General features: G+C 45.0%; 1 protein-coding gene across 1 annotated transcript in view; it reads right to left on the bottom strand.

Annotated features, from left to right (window-relative positions):
* Nucleotides 1-14544: 14544 nt before the first annotated feature.
* Nucleotides 14545-21177, bottom strand: part of abch1 (ATP-binding cassette, sub-family H, member 1) — a gene marked incomplete at its 5' end in the record, with an annotated part of 48925 nt that continues 42292 nt past the window's right edge. Inside the window, 4 exon segments of the mRNA XM_045211618.1 lie at nt 14545-16605; nt 17394-17498; nt 19093-19252; nt 21055-21158. Coding sequence (XP_045067553.1) covers nt 16499-16605; nt 17394-17498; nt 19093-19252; nt 21055-21158 — 476 coding nt within the window.

The raw sequence follows: 21177 nt of genomic DNA, 5'->3' as shown, positions 1-21177 counted from the left end.
GTCATCACATAGGTCTACGGGCAGAGGGCTTTCCTTCTCATTCCATAGGAGGGTGTGTGTGTGCTTGTCTGTGTGTTTGTGTGTGCTTGTGTGTGTTTTTTGCCTTTTTCCTTGCATTTTTCTGTGTATGTAACTTTTTCCTTCCATTGTCCTGTGACTTTTTGAGTGCATTTTTCCATGCACTGCCATTCTTGGTTCCTTTACACAAAGACAAAAAGCATTAGAGCTACAATATACTGCCCATGAGAAGCTGCACTGTTTATTGTACTTTTAAATTTAAAGCATGTTAGTGAGTGCATACATCATTTTTTTATTTTTCATACTGGCCCCCCGTGGGAATTGAACCCACAACCCTGGCATTGCAAACGCCATGCTCTACCAACTGAGCTACATCCCTGCCGGCCATTCCCTCCCCTACCCTGGACCAATTGTGCACCACCCCATGGGTCTCCCGGTCGCGGCCAGCTATGACAGAGCCTGGATTCAAACCAGGATCTCTAGTGGCACAGCTAGCACTGCGATGCAGTGCCTTAGACCACTGCGCCACTCGGGAGAATGAGTTATCTGTGGTTCCTCACATGTAAGATGACTGTTTTTATTACGAATAAGTTGTTGTTGTTAGAATGATATATTATTGTATGTAATGTATTTGTATTTTGTATTGTTTTAGTGAGTATTTTGTATTGTTTTAGTGAGTATTTGTATTGTTTTAGTGTGTATTTGTATTGTGGCTGTGTAATTGCCCTTACCTGCCCTGGGACTACTGGTGTAAATTAGCTTTTGGCTAACCCCGGCACATTTACATGGATGTTGCATTATTGTAATATTGATGTTGATTCATGTGCATTGTCCCCTATACATAAATAAATACAAATAAATGTACAAGCTGTAAAATGAAGGAGAAAATGAAAGTGTGTGTTTGAAAAATGTGTGTGTGAAGGGAACGAATGCACCATCATCTCTTTGATCACTACCATGTTTACCTCATTATGTCATGTCTCTTACTCATTCCCCTGGCTCATACAAGCGTGTTTGAGAGAGAGAGAGAGAGATGGTGTGCGTGCGTCCGTGCCTGTGTTTGTCTGTCTGCATGCCTATGTACAGTGGGGAAAAAAGTATTTAGTCAGCCACCAATTGTGCAAGTTCTCCCACTTAAAAAGATGAGAGAGGCCTGTAATTTTCATCATAGGTACACGTCAACTATGACAGACAAATTGAGAAAAAAAAATCCAGAAAATCACATTGTAGGATTTTTAATGAATTTATTTGCAAATTATGGTGGAAAATAAGTATTTGGTCACTTACAAACAAGCAAGATTTCTGGCTCTCACAGACCTGTAACTTCTTCTTTAAGAGGCTCCTCTGTCCTCCACTCGTTACCTGTATTAATGGCACCTGTTTGAACTTGTTATCAGTATAAAAGACACCTGTCCACAACCTCAAACAGTCACACTCCAAACTCCACTATGGCCAAGACCAAAGAGCTGTCAAAGGACACCAGAAACAAAATTGTAGACCTGCACCAGGCTGGGAAGACTGAATCTGCAATAGGTAAGCAGCTTGGTTTGAAGAAATCAACTGTGGGAGCAATTATTAGGAAATGGAAGACATACAAGACCACTGATAATCTCCCTCGATCTGGGGCTCCACGCAAGATCTCACCCTGTGGGGTCAAAATGATCACAAGAACGGTGAGCAAAAATCCCAGAACCACACGGGGGACCTAGTGAATGACCTGCAGAGAGCTGGGACCAAAGTAACAAAGCCTACCATCAGTAACACACTACGCCGCCAGGGACTCAAATCCTGCAGTGCCAGACGTGTCCCCCTGCTTAAGCCAGTACATGTCCAGGCCCGTCTGAAGTTTGCTAGAGTGCATTTGGATGATCCAGAAGAGGATTGGGTGAATGTCATATGGTCAGATGAAACCAAAATAGAACTTTTTGGTAAAAACTCAACTCGTTGTGTTTGGAGGACAAAGAATGCTGAGTTGCATCCAAAGAACACCATACCTACTGTGAAGCATGGGGGTGGAAACATCATGCTTTGGGACTGTTTTTCTGCAAAGGGACCAGGACGACTGATCCGTGTGAAGGAAAGAATGAATGGGGCCATGTATCGTGAGATTTTGAGTGAAAACCTCCTTCCATCAGCAAGGGCATTGAAGATGAAACGTGGCTGGGTCTTTCAGCATGACAATAATCCCAAACACACCGCCCGGCAACGAAGGAGTGGCTTCGTAAGAAGCATTTCAAGGTCCTGGAGCGGCCTAGCCAGTCTCCAGATCTCAACCCCCATAGAAAATCTTTGGAGGGAGTTGAAAGTCCGTGTTGCCCAGCGACAGCCCCAAAACATCACTGCTCTAGAGGAGATCTGCATGGAGGAATGGGCCAAAATACCAGCAACAGTGTGTGAAAACCTTGTGAAGACTTACAGAAAACGTTTGACCTGTGTCATTGCCAACAAAGGGTATATAACAAAGTATTGAGAAACTTTTGTTATTGACCAAATACTTATTTGTCATAGTTGACGTGTACCTATGATGAAAATTACAGGCCTCTCTCATCTTTTTAAGTGGGAGAACTTGCACAATTGGTGGCTGACTAAATACTTTTTTTCCCCCACTGTATGTGCAGGGTTGGGGAGTAACTCATTACATATCATCAGTTACATATCATCTGATTACAACAAATATGTAATCAGTTTTGTTACCAGAAAAAAAATTGTAATCAGATTACAGATACTTTTGAAAAACTAGATGATTACTTCTTGGATTACTTTTAAATTCAGAAAGGAGGTTTGCGAAAAACAAGAAAAATTATGACACCTTTCTGTTTTGTCAATGACATTAAATTCAGCATTGAAAAAAGGTGCAAGTTTAAGTTTGTTCCACCTGAGAGAGTCTGACCACAAGTCAGAGACCACTATGATGACATATCAAATGATGACCACCAATCAGAGACCACTATGATGACATATCAAATGATGACCACCAATCAGAGACCACTATGATGACACACCAAATGATGACCACCAATCAGAGACCACTATGATGACACACCAAATGATGACCACCAATCAGAGACCACTATGATGACACACCAAATGATGACCACCAATCAGAGACCACTATGATGACACACCAAATGTGTTTGATGGATCCTTTTTGTCTTCTTCTAATGCCTCTTAAAGGGAAAGTCATCCAACAGTAACTGAAAGTAATCAGATTACTTTACTGAGTTTGGGTAATCCAAAAGTTACATTAGTGATTACAATTTTGGACAGCTAACTAGTAACTATAACTATAGAAAGTAACTTACCCTGCGTATGTACATACGTATGTGTCTTCTACACCAGTGGTTCCTAAACGGTGGGTCGGAACCCACTTGTGGGTCGCGGGATGACATTGCCCCCCACCCCAAAAAAAGGTTTTTTAGAAATATATTTTCGGGATAGAATAATGCTTTCAGTGTAAACTTAAACGACTAAAACCAAATAGAAAGTATGTAGAAAAGACCATGGATCTATACATTTGTCAATAACAGCCTATCATCTTTGAGAATTTACAAACAACAAAATAAAATCTAGACAATCAGGCCCCCATTGATTTTCTTAGAATATTTGAGCATAAGAACACAACATTAGCCATGTCAAAATGCATAGAATTGTAGGAAATATGCTTAAAAACTGCAAATGTTTCTCTCAGCTCAATGGAAAAGTGTATAGAATTTCAGGAAATTGGCTTTCAAATTGCAACATTTTCTTTCAGCTCCATACCAGGATGTGTGGAATTGCAGGAGAATAGCTTTGAAACTGCAACATTTTCTCTCAGCTGCCAAGATATGTTTTTGTGTATGTTTTTTCACTGCTCAACCCTTATGGTGGGTTGCGGCTCAAAATTCGTGGGTCACAAAGCAAAACAACATACATGGAATTCAAGATGATCCCCTGGATGCAGTAAGTGGAAAAATTCTACTGGGGCCAAAGACAGATTAAATACTCATTAAACTAGACCGTCGTCAAGGTAATCAAAAACACACGCTTCCTCACCCCTCTCACTGTCAGAGGGCTGTAAAACACACAGCTACGGCCAAAACGGCACCCTATTCCCTATGTAGTGCACTATTTTTGACCAGGGCTCTGGGCACTATATAGGGAATAGGGTGGGACATGGGACCACAGCAGGGACTACACACGCTCACTCTCTCTCTTAGCCTTTACCTAAGACATTTACTTTTAAAAAAATAAAATTTTTGTCATTTAGCAGACGCTCTGCAACTTACAGTAGTGAGTGCATACATTTTCATACTGGTCCCCCGTGGGAATCAAATCCACAGCCCTGGCGTTGCAAGCGCCATGCTCTACCAACTGAGCTACACGGGAACATACAGTACATAGGCCCATGTTCTAATCTCTGTTTGCAAACGACCTGCTACTCCTGTTTATGTTGCCATAGCTACAACACCAACACAACACCTCCCTTTAACATTCCAAACATTGGGACAGAGCACCTCTAGAGTCAAGACCTGGGTTCAAATACTATTCAAAATCATTTTTAAATACTTTAGCTGGTCCTTGATTGAGCTTGCCTGGCGCAATCGACCAATAGAATAGTTGCAAAATGCAAAACTTCACCCATCTGGCATGCCAGGCAGGCTAGGGCAAATGCTAAAAGTATTTAAAAGGGTGCACATTTTATTTGAACACAGCAGGTCTGACTCAGGCACACAGGGACACACCTTCCTTTGACTCCACATGCAAAAGCACATAGGCTGCTTCAGGTCTGATGGATGTTTGGCTAATAGTTATCTTTTCCAAAAGGCCACTGAAGTGAATACACCTCTGTATGAGGACTCGTTAAACATCAAATTGGAACTCACAGAGTTACATTCTGAAGGGGCTCAATTCAAACAAACAGTGTGCAAAGTAGACCGAGACAGTTGCCCACACAAGTTTATTACCACAAATACACACCTTTCATAGGTTTTATGGATTTGGTGTTGTGAGGTTGTCTGATCCACAAGTCTTGATTATGAAAAGAGGGATGTCTGCCTGTCCTACCCACCCATGTGATGCTATAAGAGTACAGTGCATGGCTTTGGCATTGCACAGAGACCTGGACTAACCGGTGCCCCCGCACATTGACCCGGTACCGGTACCCCTTGTATATAGCCTCGCTATTGTTATTTTTACTGCTGCTCTTGTTACTTTTATTTTGTATTAATTTATATTGTATTTTTTGTGTGTGATTTTTTGGGGGTATTTTTTCTTAAAACTGCATTGTTGGTTAAGGGCTTGGAAGTAAGCATTTCACTGTAAGCCCCCCATAACCCTGTTGTATTTGGCGCATGTGAAAAATAAAAATTGATTTGATTTGATTTGCTCTTACCAAGAGTGCATTTCAGGGTTATGTTGTTGTTGTTGTTGTTGTTGTCAGGGCTAAAGCACCAAAACATAGCAACAACTGGATTGCGTTCAGCAGCGTAAAGGGAGCCTAAAGTGTGTGTGTGTGTGTGTGTGTGTGTGGAGAGAAGCCTGCGATGGTGTCACAGGATTATCACAGGCTCTGGTGTTTAGGGGCAGGCTCGTGCGCTGTTGTCAGGCTACCATGGAGACAGTAACCATGTACACATGTTTTCAGAATGTTTAGCATATTGCAGGGAATTTACAGGGAGCATGTGGGTGACTGGGCAGAGTCACATATGTGATCTACCTGTGTTTGTGTAACACAGTTTGGTGAGCGAGAGAGACACAGAGAGAGAGAGAGAAGCTATTAGTAGAAGTTCAAGTGTTAATGTTGGCGTCTGTAGGTCACGTCACCAAGGGATACACACCAATAGGAAAAGCCCATGCTCTAAATAAGACATCCTATTTAATTAAAGTGTCCTTGACTTTAGAACAAGGGCCAATACCCTCAGAAATCAACAGAAACAACACAGATCAACATCTAGATTTGAATCAGATCAAACCAGGTCAAAATGAGTTTCGAAATAACATTTTAAAGACTCATTAGGCACCAAAGGTGCCAAAAGTCAACTGACACAGACAGGGACTACCTGAAATTGTCCAATAAGAAACCCTCATTTTAGTTTTCTGTTGCACAACATTTTGTAACGTTTTGCTACGGTGGGCCCTAATGAATACGACCCTGGTGTTTTGAGAGAGGTGAGGTGCTTTAAGTAAACAGAGCTGATTAGAAGCCATGCTCCCTCTCTGAGCCCCCTGTTTGAAATGCTAATAGCAGCTGTAATGGAGGTGAGATGAGAGGGACGGGGAGATGAGAGAAGGACGGGGAGATGGGGAGGAGGACGATGGACGTGGAGATGGGGAGGAGGACGATAGGTGGGGAGGAGGACGGTGGAAGGGGAGATGGGGGAGGAGGACAGGGAGATGGGGAGGAGGACGGGGAGATGGGGAGGAGGACGGGGAGATGGGGAGGAGGACGGGGAGATGGGGAGGAGGACGGTGAGATGGGGGTGGAGGACGGGGAGATGGGGAGGAGGACGGGGAGATGGGGAGGAGGACGGGAGATGGGGAGGAGGACGAGGGAGATGGGGAGGAGGACGGGGAGATGGGGAGGAGGACAATGGACGGGAGATGGGGAGGAGGACAGGGGAGGAGGATGGGGAGGAGGACGGGAGATGGAGGAGGACGAGAGACGGGGAGATGTGGAGGAGAGCTAAGGGAGGAGAGAGATGGGGCGGCAGGTAGCTTAGTGGTTAAGAGCGTTGTGCCAGTAACCGAAAGGTTGCTGGTTCTAATCCCCGATCCCTAATTGCTCCTGTAAGTCGCTCTGGATAAGAGCGTCTGCTAAATGACTAAAATGTAGATGAAGAGGTGTTTGAGGGAGATCTGTGTGTTTGTGTTCACCAGGCTCTAACATCTGCAGGGGATCAGGATGTGAAAGCCCCCATGCTCTTTAAGCACACACACACACACCTTTGCATAAACATATGCATTAACACAAATCTGAGCCACAACACACTGTTCATTCACTCAGCAGGTCTTTAAGGGAAGGCCTAACCCCCATAGAGCTCAATAAGGGCAGGCCTAACCCCTTTAGAGTTCAATAAGGGCAGGCCTAACATTTACATTTTAGTCATTTAGCAGACGCTCTTATCCAGAGCGACTTACAGTTAGTGAGTGCATACATTTTTCATACTAACCCCAATAGAGGTCAATAAGGGAAGGCCTAATCCCCATTGAGCTCAATAAGGGAAGGCCTAACCCCCATAGAGCTCAATAAGGGCAGGCCTAACCCCCATAGAGCTCAATAAGGGAAGGCCTAACCCCCATAGAGCTCAATAAGGGCAGGCCTAACCCCCATAGAGCTCAATAAGGGAAGGCCTAACCCCCATAGAGCTCAATAAAAAGCCTGTCTGAGAAACGCCCCCAGGTATAAACCATGCATGTGACCACACCTGTCTGAGAAAAGCCCCCAGGTATAAACCATGCATGTGACCACACCTGTCTGAGAAACGCCCCCAGGTATAAACCATGCATGTGACCATACCTGTCTGAGAAACGCCCTCAGGTATAAACCATGCATGTGACTACACCTGACTGAGAAACGCCCCCAGGTATAAACTATGCATGTGACTACACCTGACTGAGAAACGCCCCCAGGTATAAACCATGCATGTGACCACACCTGTCGGAGAAACGCCCCCAGGTATAAACCATGCATGTGACTACACCTGTCGGAAAAACGCCCCCAGGTATAAACCATGCATGTGTGGTCCTCTGTAGCTCAGCTGGTAGAGCACGGCGCTTGTAACGCCAAGGTAGTGGGTTCGATCCCTGGGACCACCCATACACAAAAAATTTATGCACGCATGACTGTAAGTCGCTTTGGATAAAAGCGTCTGCTAAATGGCATATTATTATTATTATTATTATTATTATGTGACTACACCTGTCTGAGAAACGCCCCCAGGTATAAACCATGCATGTGACCACACCTGTCTGAGAAACACCCCCAGGTATAAACCATGCATATGACCACACCTGTCTGAGAAAAGCCCCCAGGTATAAACCATGCATGTGACTACACCTGTCTGAGAAACACCCCCAGGTATAAACCATGCATGTGACCACACCTGTCTGTGAAAAGCCCACAGGTATAAACCATGCATGTGACTACACCTGTCTGAGAAACGCCGTCAGGTATAAACCATAAATGTGACTACACCTGACTGAGAAACGCCCCCAGGTATAAACTATGCATGTGACTACACCTGACTGAGAAACGCCCCCATGTATAAACCATGCATGTGACTACACCTGTCTGAGAAACGCCCCCAGGTATAAACCATGCATGTGACTACACCTGTCTGAGAAACACCCCCAGGTATAAACCATGCATGTGACCACACCTGTCTGAGAAAAGCCCCCAGGTATAAACCATGCATGTGACTACACCTGTCTGAGAAACGCCCCCAGTTAAAAACCATGCATGTGACTACACCTGTCTGAGAAACGCCCCCAGGTGTAAACCATGCATGTGACCATACCTGTCTGAGAAAAGCCCCCAGGTATAAACCATTCATGTGACTACACCTGTCTGAGAAACGCCCCCAGGTATAAACCATGCATGTGACCACACCTGTCTGAGAAAAGCCCCCAGGTATAAACCATGCATGCGACTACACCTGTCTGAGAAACGCCCCCAGGTATAAACCATGCATGTGACCACACCTGTCTGAGAAAAGCCCCCAGGTATAAACCATGCATGCGACTACACCTGTCTGAGAAACGCCCCCAGGTATAAACCATGCATGTGACTACACCTTTCGGAGAAACACCCCCAGGTATAAACCATGCATGTGACTACACCTGTCTGAGAAACGCCCTCAGGTATAAACCATGCATGTGACTACACCTGACTGAGAAACGCCCCCAGGTATAAACTATGCATGTGACTACACCTGACTGAGAAACGCCCCCATGTATAAACCATGCATGTGACTACACCTGTCTGAGAAACGCCCCCAGGTATAAACCATGCATGTGACTACACCTGTCTGAGAAACACCCCCAGGTATAAAGCATGCATGTGACCACACCTGTCTGAGAAAAGCCCCCAGGTATAAACCATGCATGTGACTACACCTGTCTGAGAAACGCCCCCAGGTATAAACCATGCATGTGACTACACCTGTCGGAGAAACGCCCCCAGTTAAAAACCATGCATGTGACTACACCTGACTGAGAAACGCCCCCAGGTATAAACTATGCATGTGACTACACCTGACTGAGAAACACCCCCAGGTATAAACCATGCATGTGACCACACCTGTCGGAGAAACGCCCCCAGGTATAAACCATGCATGTGACTACACCTGTCTGAGAAACGCGCCCAGGTATAAACCATGCATGTGACTACACCTGACTGAAAAACGCCCCCAGGTATAAACCATGCATGTGACTACACCTGACTGAGAAACGCCCCCAGGTATAAACCATGCATGTGACTACACCTGACTGAGAAACGCCCCCAGGTATAAACCATGCATGTGACTACACCCTGACTGAGAAACGCCCCCAGGTATAAACCATGCATGTGACTACACCTGACTGAGAAATGCCCCCAGGTATAAACCATGCATGTGACTACACCTGACTGAGAAACGCCCCCAGGTGTAAACCATGCATGTGACTACACCTGACTGAGAAACGCCCCCAGGTATAAACCATGCATGTGACCACACCTGACTGAGAAACGCCCCCCAGGTATAAACCATGCATGTGACTACACCTGACTGAGAAACGCCCCCAGGTATAAACCATGCATGTGACTACACCTGACTGAGAAACGCCCCCAGGTATAAACCATGCATGTGACCACACCTGACTGAGAAACGCCCCCAGGTATAAACCATGCATGTGACCACACCTGACTGAGAAACGCCCCCAGGTATAAACCATGCATGTGACCACACCTGACTGAGAAAACGCCCCCAGGTATAAACCATGCATGTGACCACACCTGACTGAGAAACGCCCCCAGGTATAAACCATGCATGTGACCACACCTGACTGAGAAACGCCCCCCAGGTATAAACCATGCATGTGACCACACCTGACTGAGAAACGCCCCCAGGTATAAACCATGCATGTGACCACACCTGACTGAGAAACGCCCCCAGGTATAAACCATGCATGTGACCACACCTGACTGAGAAACGCCCCCAGGTATAAACCATGCATGTGACCACACCTGACTGAGAAACGCCCCCAGGTATAAACCATGCATGTGACCACACCTGACTGAGAAACGCCCCTAGGTATAAACCATGCATGTGACCACACCTGACTGAGAAACGCCCCCAGGTATAAACCATGCATGTGACCACACCTGATTGAGAAACGCCCCCAGGTATAAACCATGCAACATGAGTCAGTAGACCACCATCAGCAGAAAAAAACGACCCAACCAAAGACACGTTACTCATGAAAGTTTTATTGTTTCAGAGACATGAAGAGTACTTCTGAGCATGTTTGCTGTCACAGCATATACCTGATGTCACAGAGGAGTATGGATCATACCTGGGTTCAAATACTACACTGCACAAAAATATAAACATGCAACAGTTTCAAAGATTTTACTGAGTTACAGTTCATATAATAATAATAATAATAATAATAATATGCCATTTAGCAGACGCTTTTATCCAAAGCGACTTACAGTCATGCGTGCATACATTTTTGTGTATGGGTGGTCCCGGGGATCGAACCCACTACCTTGGCGTTACAAGCGCCGTGCTCTACCAGCTGAGCTACAGAGGACCACCTTATAAGAATCTATGGATTTCACATGACTGGGAATACAGATATGCATCTGTTGGTCACAAATACCTTTAAAAAAAAGTAGGGGCGGGAACTGGAACACGCTGTCGTACACGTCGATCCAGAGCATCCCAAACATGCTCAATGGGTGGAGACATGGCTGGTGAGTATGCAGGCCATGGAAGAACTGGAACATTTTTAGCTTCCAGGAATTGTGTACAGATCCTTGCGGCATGCGGCCGTGCATTATCATGCTAAAACATGAGGTGATGGCTGTGGATGAATGGCACGACAATGGGCCTCAGGATCTCATCACGGTATCTCTGTGCATTCAAATTGCCATCAATAGAATGCAATTGTGTTTGTTGTCCGTAGGTAATGCCTGCCCATACCATAACCCCACCACCACCATGGGGCACTCTGTTCACAATGTTGACATCAGTAAACCGCTCGCCCACACGAAGCCATACACGCTATCTGCCATCTGCCCGGTATAGTTGAAACCGGGACACATCTGTGAAGAGCACACTTTTCCAGCGTGCCAGTGGCCATCAAAGGTGAGCATTTGCCCACTGAAGTCGGTTACGACGCCAAACTGCAGTCAGGTCAAGACCGTGGTGAGGACGACGAGCATACTGATGAGCTTCCCTGAGACGGTTTCCGACAGTTTGTGCAGAAATTATTCGGTTGTGCAAACCCACAGTTTCATCAGCTGTCCAGGTGGCTGGTCTCAGACGATCCCGCAGGTGAAGAAGCCAGTTGTGGAGGTCGTGGGCTGGCGTGGTTACACGTGGTCTGCGGTTGTGAGGCCGGTTGGACGTAATGCAAAATTCTCTAAAATTACATTGGAGGCGGCTTATGGTAGAGAAATGAACATTCAATTCTCTGGCAACAGCTCTGGTGGACATTCCTGCAGTCAGCATGCCAATTGCACGCTCCCTCAAAACTTGAGATATCTGTGGCAAAACTGCACATTTTAGAGTGCCGTTTTATTGTCTCCAGCACAAGGTGCACCTGTGTAATGATCATGCTGTTTAATCAGCTTCTTGATATGCCACACCTGTCAGGTGGATGGATTATCTTGGCAAAAGAGAAATGCCAACAGGGATGTAAACAAATTTGTGCACAAAATTTGAGAGAAATAAGCTTTTTGTGCATATGGAACATTTCTGGGATCTTTTATTTCAGCTCATGAAACATGGGACCAACACTTTACATGTTGCATTTATATTTTTGTTCAGTATATTTGAAATACAGTAACTTAAAATACTTTAGAGGGGCTTGATCGAGCTTGCCTGGCACAATGGAACCAATAGAATAGTTGCAAAACTGCAAACCACGCCCATCTCGCATTCCAAACAGGCTAAAGCAAAGGATCAAAGTATTTGAAAGATTCCAAATAGTATTTGAACCCAGGTCTGGAATGGATACATATATACAGGCCCTTTGGGGGAATATAGAGGAGGTAGAAGTGTGGAGTCACAGAGCTGACACTATGGCTCGCGTCCCAAATGGCACCCTATTGCTTTCATAGTGCACTACTTTTGGCCAAGGCCCATTGGCGTCTGGTCAAAATGAGTGCACTATGTAGGGAAGTAGGGTGCCAATTTGGACGCAAACTATACATTATGGCAGCTAACACGTTACCTGAACCCTACGCCCTGGCATAAGGCCTACATATCATTGACATAACAATGGCATAACAAATGACATGAATAGTCTTAATATTATCTATAAGCTAGTTGGCTAGTGGTAACTAGCTGGCCTAAATAACAATTTGGTGTCATGACAGTGTTAAGTCAGTTGTCATAACCTGACATAATATATATAACCTGTTATGTCTGTTATGACAGTGTTACGATCTTATGATGAAGGGTTTGAGGGATTCCCAACCCCAGTTCCAATTTGTGTCAAGACAGTGTTATGTCAGTCGTCATAAGATAACATCTGCAGTCATAAGTGTTCATAACACCTGTTATGTCATTTGTAAGTCACATACATTCCAGATGGATGTGGATGTGTCCCTTAAGATGTGGGAAATAGCAGCACAAGCAAACACATAGAAGGCAACAGACCGTGAGCAATGCAGGAAACACAATAGATCTGGAGTTCCACATTAATTAACATTAAATAAACTCAAAAGGTTCAGCCGTGATGGTCCTTGCTCTCTTGACCCCAATACGGTACATATAAATATTTATGACACTTTCCTCAATTGAAACTTGATTTGTATAACACTATCTCACTATAATACAAACTTGACTTTTCTAAAATATGCCACGTTAAACAAGAACGTTTAAGAATGCACTCTAAATGGCACCCTATTCCCTATATAGTGTACTACTTTTGACCAGGGCCCATACGGGTTTGGTCAGAAATAGTGCACTATGTAGGGAATAGGGTGCCATTTGGGAAGCACACTAAATGTTACTTCCACTGTCACCTTGAAAAGTTGCCTTACTGTCTAAAATTCACAATTCTGCAGAAAACATCAATCAATTCCAATTCATACAGTAACACACATGCTGGTATAGATGCCTTATCTTCATAATGTAACATGGTAACATCTCTATTATAGTATTTATAAACAATAAACAAACAGAGTGAAGTGAACTAGCTCCTTCTGCCATGAGCTGTTTTCAGCCTTTGTCGGTTCAAGTCCTCAGCACTTTGTCGGTTCAATGCATGTAAACATATTTCTCATTCAGTAATAGTGGTCAATGGCACGACTTGAAGGATGGACACTAGAAATACATAATAAGAAATCTCAGAACCCCCCAGAATACCACGGGCTGCTGTCAATCATCCCCAAACCCAATAGAAACTCTCTGAAATATATAGAGAGCTCCCATTGGATCAGAGCAATTGATTGATCCCGCTCAGGGAAGTTAAGAGACCTCAATATCTGTTGTTGATGGACACTTTGATTTCACATATGGAATAATACGTTATAACAACAACAGTAATACAACGCAATGAATGGACATTGGACTGCTGGAGAGATGTCCCTGTATTGATGTGTATTCATTCAAACTAAACTGACTGTATACTCTTCAATACGGTACATGTCCAAGCTTTTTATCCAGCAGCCACCACTCTGTCCAGCAGAAGGGTGATGGGAAGCTGATGACCTTCTCAGGTAACACACACACACACACACATACTGTTTGTTGTTGTATTGTTTGTCTATGGTTGTATGTTAAATGTGTGTGACTGTCCTTGTCTATCAGTGTATCAGTGTTTTGTTACTTGTCATGTTGTGCGTTTTGTGGACCCCAGGAAGAGCCTCTGCAAAACCTAAATGGAGATCAAAATAAACACGATCACTGACAGAACAGTCAACCACGCCGGGAAAAAGCCCCCATGCAATCACCATCAGGACAATCAATCAACCTGTCCTTTTTTATAGGGGGTATGCTGCAAGCACAGGCACAAAACAGACCCCAGCAATACAGAATACCACCAACAACCGGAAGCCAAGGCTACTTCAGCAGCAAGCCAATACAGTGAGGTTAGAGCACCTGGTAACCAATAGAGACAAGGTCACCACTTCCTGTCAAAACAGGAAACAGGAAGCAAAACAAAATACAGATAAGAGACCAGAGCTCATATTCACAAAGAACCTCAGAGTAGGAGTGCTGATCTGGGATCAGGTCCCCCCTGTCCATGTAATCTTATTCATTGTGATCTGAATTGCAAAACTGGTCCTAGATCAGCGCTTTCACTCTGCTTTATGAATTCAGACCCAGAGGCCCCTGGAAATAGCAGAGGGCAAAGAGATGTTTTATTTTTTGTGTCTAACATTGAGTTTAGCATTTCAGTTAATCAAAATACACTTGTATCCATACTGTAGTGCAGATGACATAGCCCCTTGTTCTGCCCCATGTGTTCTACTGTGCACGTTCTGATAGTCGCTCGTTGGTTAGTGGGCGTGCCATGTTTAGGTTAGCCAGTTGTCTGGTTTTCCCACAGTTAGTTGAAGGTTTGCTTGCATGCTCATCGCACGGACGTGGACATCGTTCTGTGCCCGAGCGCCTAGACAGAGCCTGTGTTACCACCAGTTGTATAAGAACTGAATGTACTGAATGCCAGTATCTTCATGCGAATTCCCATCATCATCATAATCAGAGAAGATCCTTCAGTAAACGTCCATCAAACGTGAGTCATTCTTGTCGTGGCCATTCTTTACCCACGCATCAGTAGCTGTATCCAGTAACACGACAATACCAAGAATATTCAAATATTATTTTTTTTAACGCACAGTTCCCACCAAAAAATATTCTATATGTATCTATCATCTGTGTAAATACAGTCAACGTATACTGTAGAAGGGGTTATCCATAAAACGTCAACAGCAATTCTAAATATAAACCTCCAATCAATGCATTCTTATGTTCAAAACAGGTGGTAAATGTAAAACATGCCTAAGGTCTATAAGCTGTACTGTGTACAGGGTGTTCTTCAGCCTATATAAATTACAGTGTTCAGGGACCCTATTTATCAAGCGTCTCAGAGTAAGAGTGCGGATCTAGGATCAGTTTAGCTGTTTGCGTCATAAAAAATAAATCATTATTATGGACAGGGAGGACCTGACCCTAGATCAGCACTCCTACTCTACAATGTTTCTCAACCTCAGTTTGACTGATGTCTGATTCACACTATAGGAACGTCTTGAACCGTACTGTGCTGGCTCGGATCTGTTCTTTTCTCATTGTCCTTTCCAACACGGTTCCAGCAACTATGGTGGATGCGTAACCAGGCTAGCTTGGCTTGGTCCTGTAGTGTTAATCAGACAATACTCCCAGCTACCACATAACGTTCTGAGAACCATATGTTACTTAGAACTTGGTGAGAGCGTGGTTGTCCTATGGTTATTTTGCGTACAACCTTACCACAACTTCCTGGGAATGGTGCAGGATAGTTGCTTGGCTTTGGAACATTCTCAGCACATTTAATGAACTTGACCCCCAAAAAAATTTGGGGTATTTCAACGTTTCATAAAAGTTCAAATACGGCTACATTTAATTTCAATTTTGGTAATGTTCTAAAAAACGTTCTCCAACTGGTTTGACATTGGGAATGTTCTAAAATAGTTCAGAGAAGTAAGACGTTCTCAGAACTTCCCTGCAACCTAAAAACAAACGTTCTAAGAACAGGAAAAATTGTCACTTCTCTTCTCAGAACGTTTGAAGAACTTTCAGTTTTACCGGACAGGAAAGTATGGCTTCCTTCCCACAACTTCCAAGGAACCAAATGTGCTAGCTGGGATGTATGTAATAAAATAGGATATGTTAAACAACTGGGTTGAGAAACATTGCTGCAGGGCATATTCAGGCGGTTGAAACATTCAAAGCATTGCAGCTCGAAATATGACAACATAAAAGAGCAGACAACTCTCTAATGGAATAGCGAACGCTATCCTTTCTATAAAGTAGATTTCTACCTGCAAGATTTGGAATGATTCGCCCCACCTAGTAGTCCTTCACCCATAGACTCTGGTTCTCAGGGTTAGCCACTTTGAGTTGGCAAGCAGGAGGGGAGAGGAGGGTGTGTGTGTGGGTGTCTGTCTGCGAGAGGAACTCTGGTATACCAGCACTTTCTCCCTTAAAGCACAGTGTCCCCCGACACAGACATCCAGAGACTAGGAAGGGGCCTGGGCCTCGCCTGGTAGCTCTCCCACCGTTCGAGGCATGTTCACTGGGTAGACGTCTCAGGTCCTCAGCTTGAGGATGACGGTGGCCAGGATGAGGAAGAAAGTGTTCCAGCCCAGGGTGACAGCGAAGCCTCGCCACACCATCATCCTGGAGAGACCCCAGCCTGAGGGAGAGACGAGAGAGAGAGAGAGAGAGAGAGAGAGAGAGAGAGAGAGAGAGAGAGAGAGAGAGAGAGAGAGAGAGAGAGAGAGAGAGAGAGAGAGAGAGAGAGAGAGAGATGGTGAGAGAGAGAGAGAGAGAGAGAGAGAGAGAGAGAGAGAGAGAGAGAGAGAGAGAAGAGAGGAGAGAGAGAGAGAGAGAGAGAGAGAGAGAGAGAGAGAGAGAGAGAGAGAGAGAGAGAGAGAGAGAGAGAGAGAGAGAGAGAGAGAGAGAGAGAGAGAGAGAGAGAGAGAGAGAGAGAGAGAGAGAGAGAGAGAGAGAGAGAGAGAGAGAGAGAGAGAGAGAGAGAGAGAGAGAGAGAGAGAGAGAGTGTGTGTATGTGTGTGTATCAGTTTGACATGGAGGCTCAGGCCCTTCTGTGATGGGAAGAGGAGACAGAGACAGACAGAGAGAGCAGGATCGCGCTCCTCCACTGGAAGCCCATGACTAAGTCACGTGTGTCTGTGTGTGTGTGTGTGACTACTGGCATTGTGAATCATTTAGAACACTTTGCTGCTGATCCCGGACGAATCAGGTGTCTAAAGTATCAAGTAACACGTGTGTGTGTGTGTGTGTGTGTGTGTGTGTGTGTGTGTGTGCATGTGCGTGTGCGTGTGCGTGCGTGTGTTTAGGTTGACACGTAGGGCCTGATGTCACAACTCGGTGCAGACAGGATATAAGCTTCAATGTACAGTGTTGTGTAACTAATTGCTATTGGATAACGTGTGTGTGTGTTGTGTGAGTGTGTGTTACCTCTGTACATGATGCATCGTAGGGCTTCAGAAGCGTAGGTCTGGGGCAGGGCCAGACTGATGTAACGTAGTGGATAGGGAATGCACTCCACAGGCCAGATTATACCTGTAGGGAGAGGAGGAAACAGAGTGTCTTAGAGAAAGAGAGAGTCTTAGAGAAAGACAGAGTCTTAGAGAAAGAGAGAGTCTTAGAGAAAGAGAGAGTCTTAGAGAAAGAGAGAGTCTTAGAGAAAGAGAGAGTCTTAGAGAAAGAGAGAGTCTTAGAGAGAGAGTCTTAGAGAAAGAGAGAGTCTTAGAGAAAGAGAGAGTCTTAGAAAAGAGAGAGTCTTAGAGAAAGAGAGAGTCTTAGAGAAAGAGAGAGTCTTAGAGAAAGAGAGAGTCTTAGAGAAAGAGAGAGTCTTAGAGAAAGAGAGAGCGTCTTAGAGAAAGAGAGAGCATCTTAGAGAAAGAGAGAGAGAAAAAGAGAGTAAGAAAAAGAGAGAGAGTCTTAGAGAAAGAGAGAGTTAGAGAAAGAGAAAGTCTTAGAGAAAGAGAGAGAGTCTTAGAGAAAGAGAGTCTTAGAGAAAGAGAGAGAGTCTTAGAGAAAGAGTCTTAGAGAAAGAGAGAGAGTCTTAGAGAAAGAGAAAGAGTCTTAGAGAAAGAGAGAGTCTTAGAGAAAGAGAGAGTCTTAGAAAAAGAGAGTTAGAGAAAGAGAGTCTTAGAGAAAGAGAGAGCGTCTTAGAGAAAGAGAGAGAGAAAAAGAGAGTAAGAAAAAGAGAGAGAGTCTTAGAGAAAGAGAGAGTTAGAGAGAGAGAAAGTCTTAGAGAAAGAGAGAGAGTCTTAGAGAAAGAGAGAGTTAGAGAAAGAAAAAGTCTTAGAGAAAGAGAGAGCGTCTTAGAGAAAGAGAGAGCGTCTTAGAGAAAGAGAGAGCGTCTTAGAGAAAGAGAGTCTTAGAGAAAGAGAGTGTCTTAGAGAAAGAGAGAGCGTCTTAGAGAAAGAGAGAGCGTCTTAGAGAAAGAGAGAGTCTTAGAGAAAGAGAGCGTCTTAGAGAAAGAGAGCGTCTTAGAGAAAGAGAGAGAGTCTTAGAGAAAGAGTTGTAAGAACTGAACTGGAATTTAACTGAACTGAATAAAATGTATTTACACTTTATTGTGAGAACATGTAAGAGATAATATTGTAGATTGACATAGTGACCAACCCCCCAAAAAAGACCACTGAGGTTTGTGTATGTGTGTGTGTATGTGTGTATGTGTGTGTGTGTGTGTGTGTGTGTGTGCATGCTAGCGTGTGTCCTTGTGTGTGTAAGACCTGGATTCAAATACTATTTAGGGTATTTTAATTACTTTAAGACATTTAGAAGTATTTACATCTTTTTTATTTGAAAAGACAAGTAGCTGAAAATACTCAAACACTCCCGTGCATTTAACCAAGGCATTTAACCGAGGCATTTAACCGAGGCATTTAACCGAGGCATTTAACCGAGGCATTTAACCGAGGCATTTAACAGAGGCATTTGAAAATAGTATTTGAAAAAAGTATGAAAGAACTTTCAAATAGTAGGCTATTAATAGGAAATCGTTTGAAAATACTTTAAAATACTGTCAATAGAAATTGATTTAGGCAACATGATTAAATACACAGAAAATAAGTATTTAAATAACAAATACACATGTATTTGAACCCAGGTTTGGTGTGTGTGCGTTCTAGCGTGTGTGACGTACCACTGACGATTAGATTGGGGTAGAAGATACCCAGGGCAGCCTGGTTGGCGTTCTGTTCATCATCGATGGAGGATGAGATGACCAGACCAAAGGAAATGCCTGTTACACCCTGCAGCACGATCAGAGCAATCACCAACACCAGGTTCCCCTCGTTAGGAATCTGGAGAGGTGGAGGAGGGAGGGAGAGGGGGAGGGAGGAGGGAGGGAGAGGGGAGGGAGGGAGAGGTGGAGGAGGGAGGGAGAGGTGGAGGAGGGAGGGAGGGAGGGAGGGAGAGGTGGAGGAGAGGAGGGAGAGGTGGTGGAGGAAGGGAGGGAGAGGTGGAGAGGGGAGGGAGGGAGAGATGGAGGAGGGAGGGAGAGGTGGAGGAGAGGGAGGGAGGGAGGGAGGAGGGAGGGAGGAGAGGAGGGAGAGGTGGTGGAGGGAGGGAGAGGGGAGGGAGGGAGAGGTGGAGGGAGGGAGAGGTGGAGGAGAGGGGGAGGGAGACGGGAGGTGGAGGAGGGAGGGAGGGAGGGGTAGAGGAGAGGAGGGAGAGGTGGTGGAGGAAGGGAGGGAGAGGTAGAGAGGGGAGGGCGGGAGAGGTGGAGGAGGGAGGGAGAGGTGGAGGAGAGGGAGGGAGGGAGGGAGGGAGGGAGGGAGGGAGGGAGGGAGGGAGGGAGGAGAGGAGGGAGAGGTGGTGAGGGAGGGAGAGGGGAGGGAGGGAGGGAGAGGTGGAGGGAGGGAGAGGTGGAGGAGGAGGGAGGGGGAGGTGGAGAGGGAGGGAGGGAGGGAGGGAGGAGGGAGGAGGAGGAGGAGGAGGAGGAGGAGGGAGGGAGAGGTGGAAGGGGAGGGAGGGAGAGGTGAGGGAGGGAGGCGGAAGAGGAGGGAGGGAGAGGTGGAAGGGGAGGGAGAGGGGAGAGAGAGAGAATATGTGGGAGGAGAAAGACAGTATAAAGTGAGAGAAAGAAAGACAGAAAAGGAGGGATGGTAAAAAAGAGGAAGTAAAGGTGAAAGAGCATGTCATGGTATACAATGATATAGTGTGTGTTGCATAAGGTCCTGAGTCTTTCTATTGTCATAATACAGAGACCTGGGGGTGGGTGTCCGTCTATCTATCTGGCTCCACTGACAACGTGTAAAAATAGGCAGAGGAAGAGATTTATACTCCAGTCACCTCTTCGGACTGTCACAGTCATTAAAAACAAACACACACACACACACACACACACACACACACACACACACACACACACACACACACACACACACACACACACACACACACACCATCCCAAGCAGTTAAGGCTAAATGCCACCCACCAACAACAGTTCCATCCACGTTCCTATTGACAATCAATTGAGTCTAAAGTTTATATTCATCCATTGTCCTCAGGTTGACCTATCCAGACCTGGGTTCATACTTTTACTTTCATTTTTCTAACACATTGTTGAAGAAAAGTTTCTAATGTAATTCCGCTGCCATATTATATTGAGGTTTATGGTAATTATTATTATTTTATTCCAGGGTAGAGGAGAAAATAATGTCTATTTGAAAGCTATAAAAAATAATGCAGCTCGCATTAAAAAAAAGTTGCTTTCAAGCTATACAGGAGAACCCTGACATACAGACTATCACCCATATTACTTAACACTCCAGAATATACATCTCCACAGTCACACCTTGCTGCTCAGTGTGTGTCCACCACACCAGTGGAACAGGGATGTGAACACGAGGCAGGGACCTTCAATCATTCAGGAGTCATGATAAGCCTTGCTGATGAAGACGGATGGTGTCAACGTGTGTGTGTGTTTGTATGTGTGTACGTGTGTGTGTGTGTGTGTGTGTGTGTGTGTGTGTGTCTGTGTGTGTCTGTGTCTGTGTGTGTGTGTGTGTGTGTGTGTGTGTGTGTGTGTGTGTGTGTGTGTGTGTGTGTGTGTGTGTGTGTGTGTGTCTGTGTGTGTGTGTGTGTGTGTGTGTGTGTTACCTTGAAGACGAGCAGCATTAAGAGCAGTAGTAGAATGACCTGGATGCTGATGACAAACAGCTGGGAGATGAGATGGGCCAGCACGGTCTCCAACGAACTAACACCTGGAGAGAGAGAGAGACA

The sequence above is a fragment of the Coregonus clupeaformis genome, chromosome 37, assembly GCF_020615455.1.
Source record: "Coregonus clupeaformis isolate EN_2021a chromosome 37, ASM2061545v1, whole genome shotgun sequence".
Classification (NCBI taxonomy): domain Eukaryota; kingdom Metazoa; phylum Chordata; class Actinopteri; order Salmoniformes; family Salmonidae; genus Coregonus; species Coregonus clupeaformis.
Note: the sequence above shows the minus strand (reverse complement) of the source record. Positions and strands in the feature narration are given on the sequence as shown.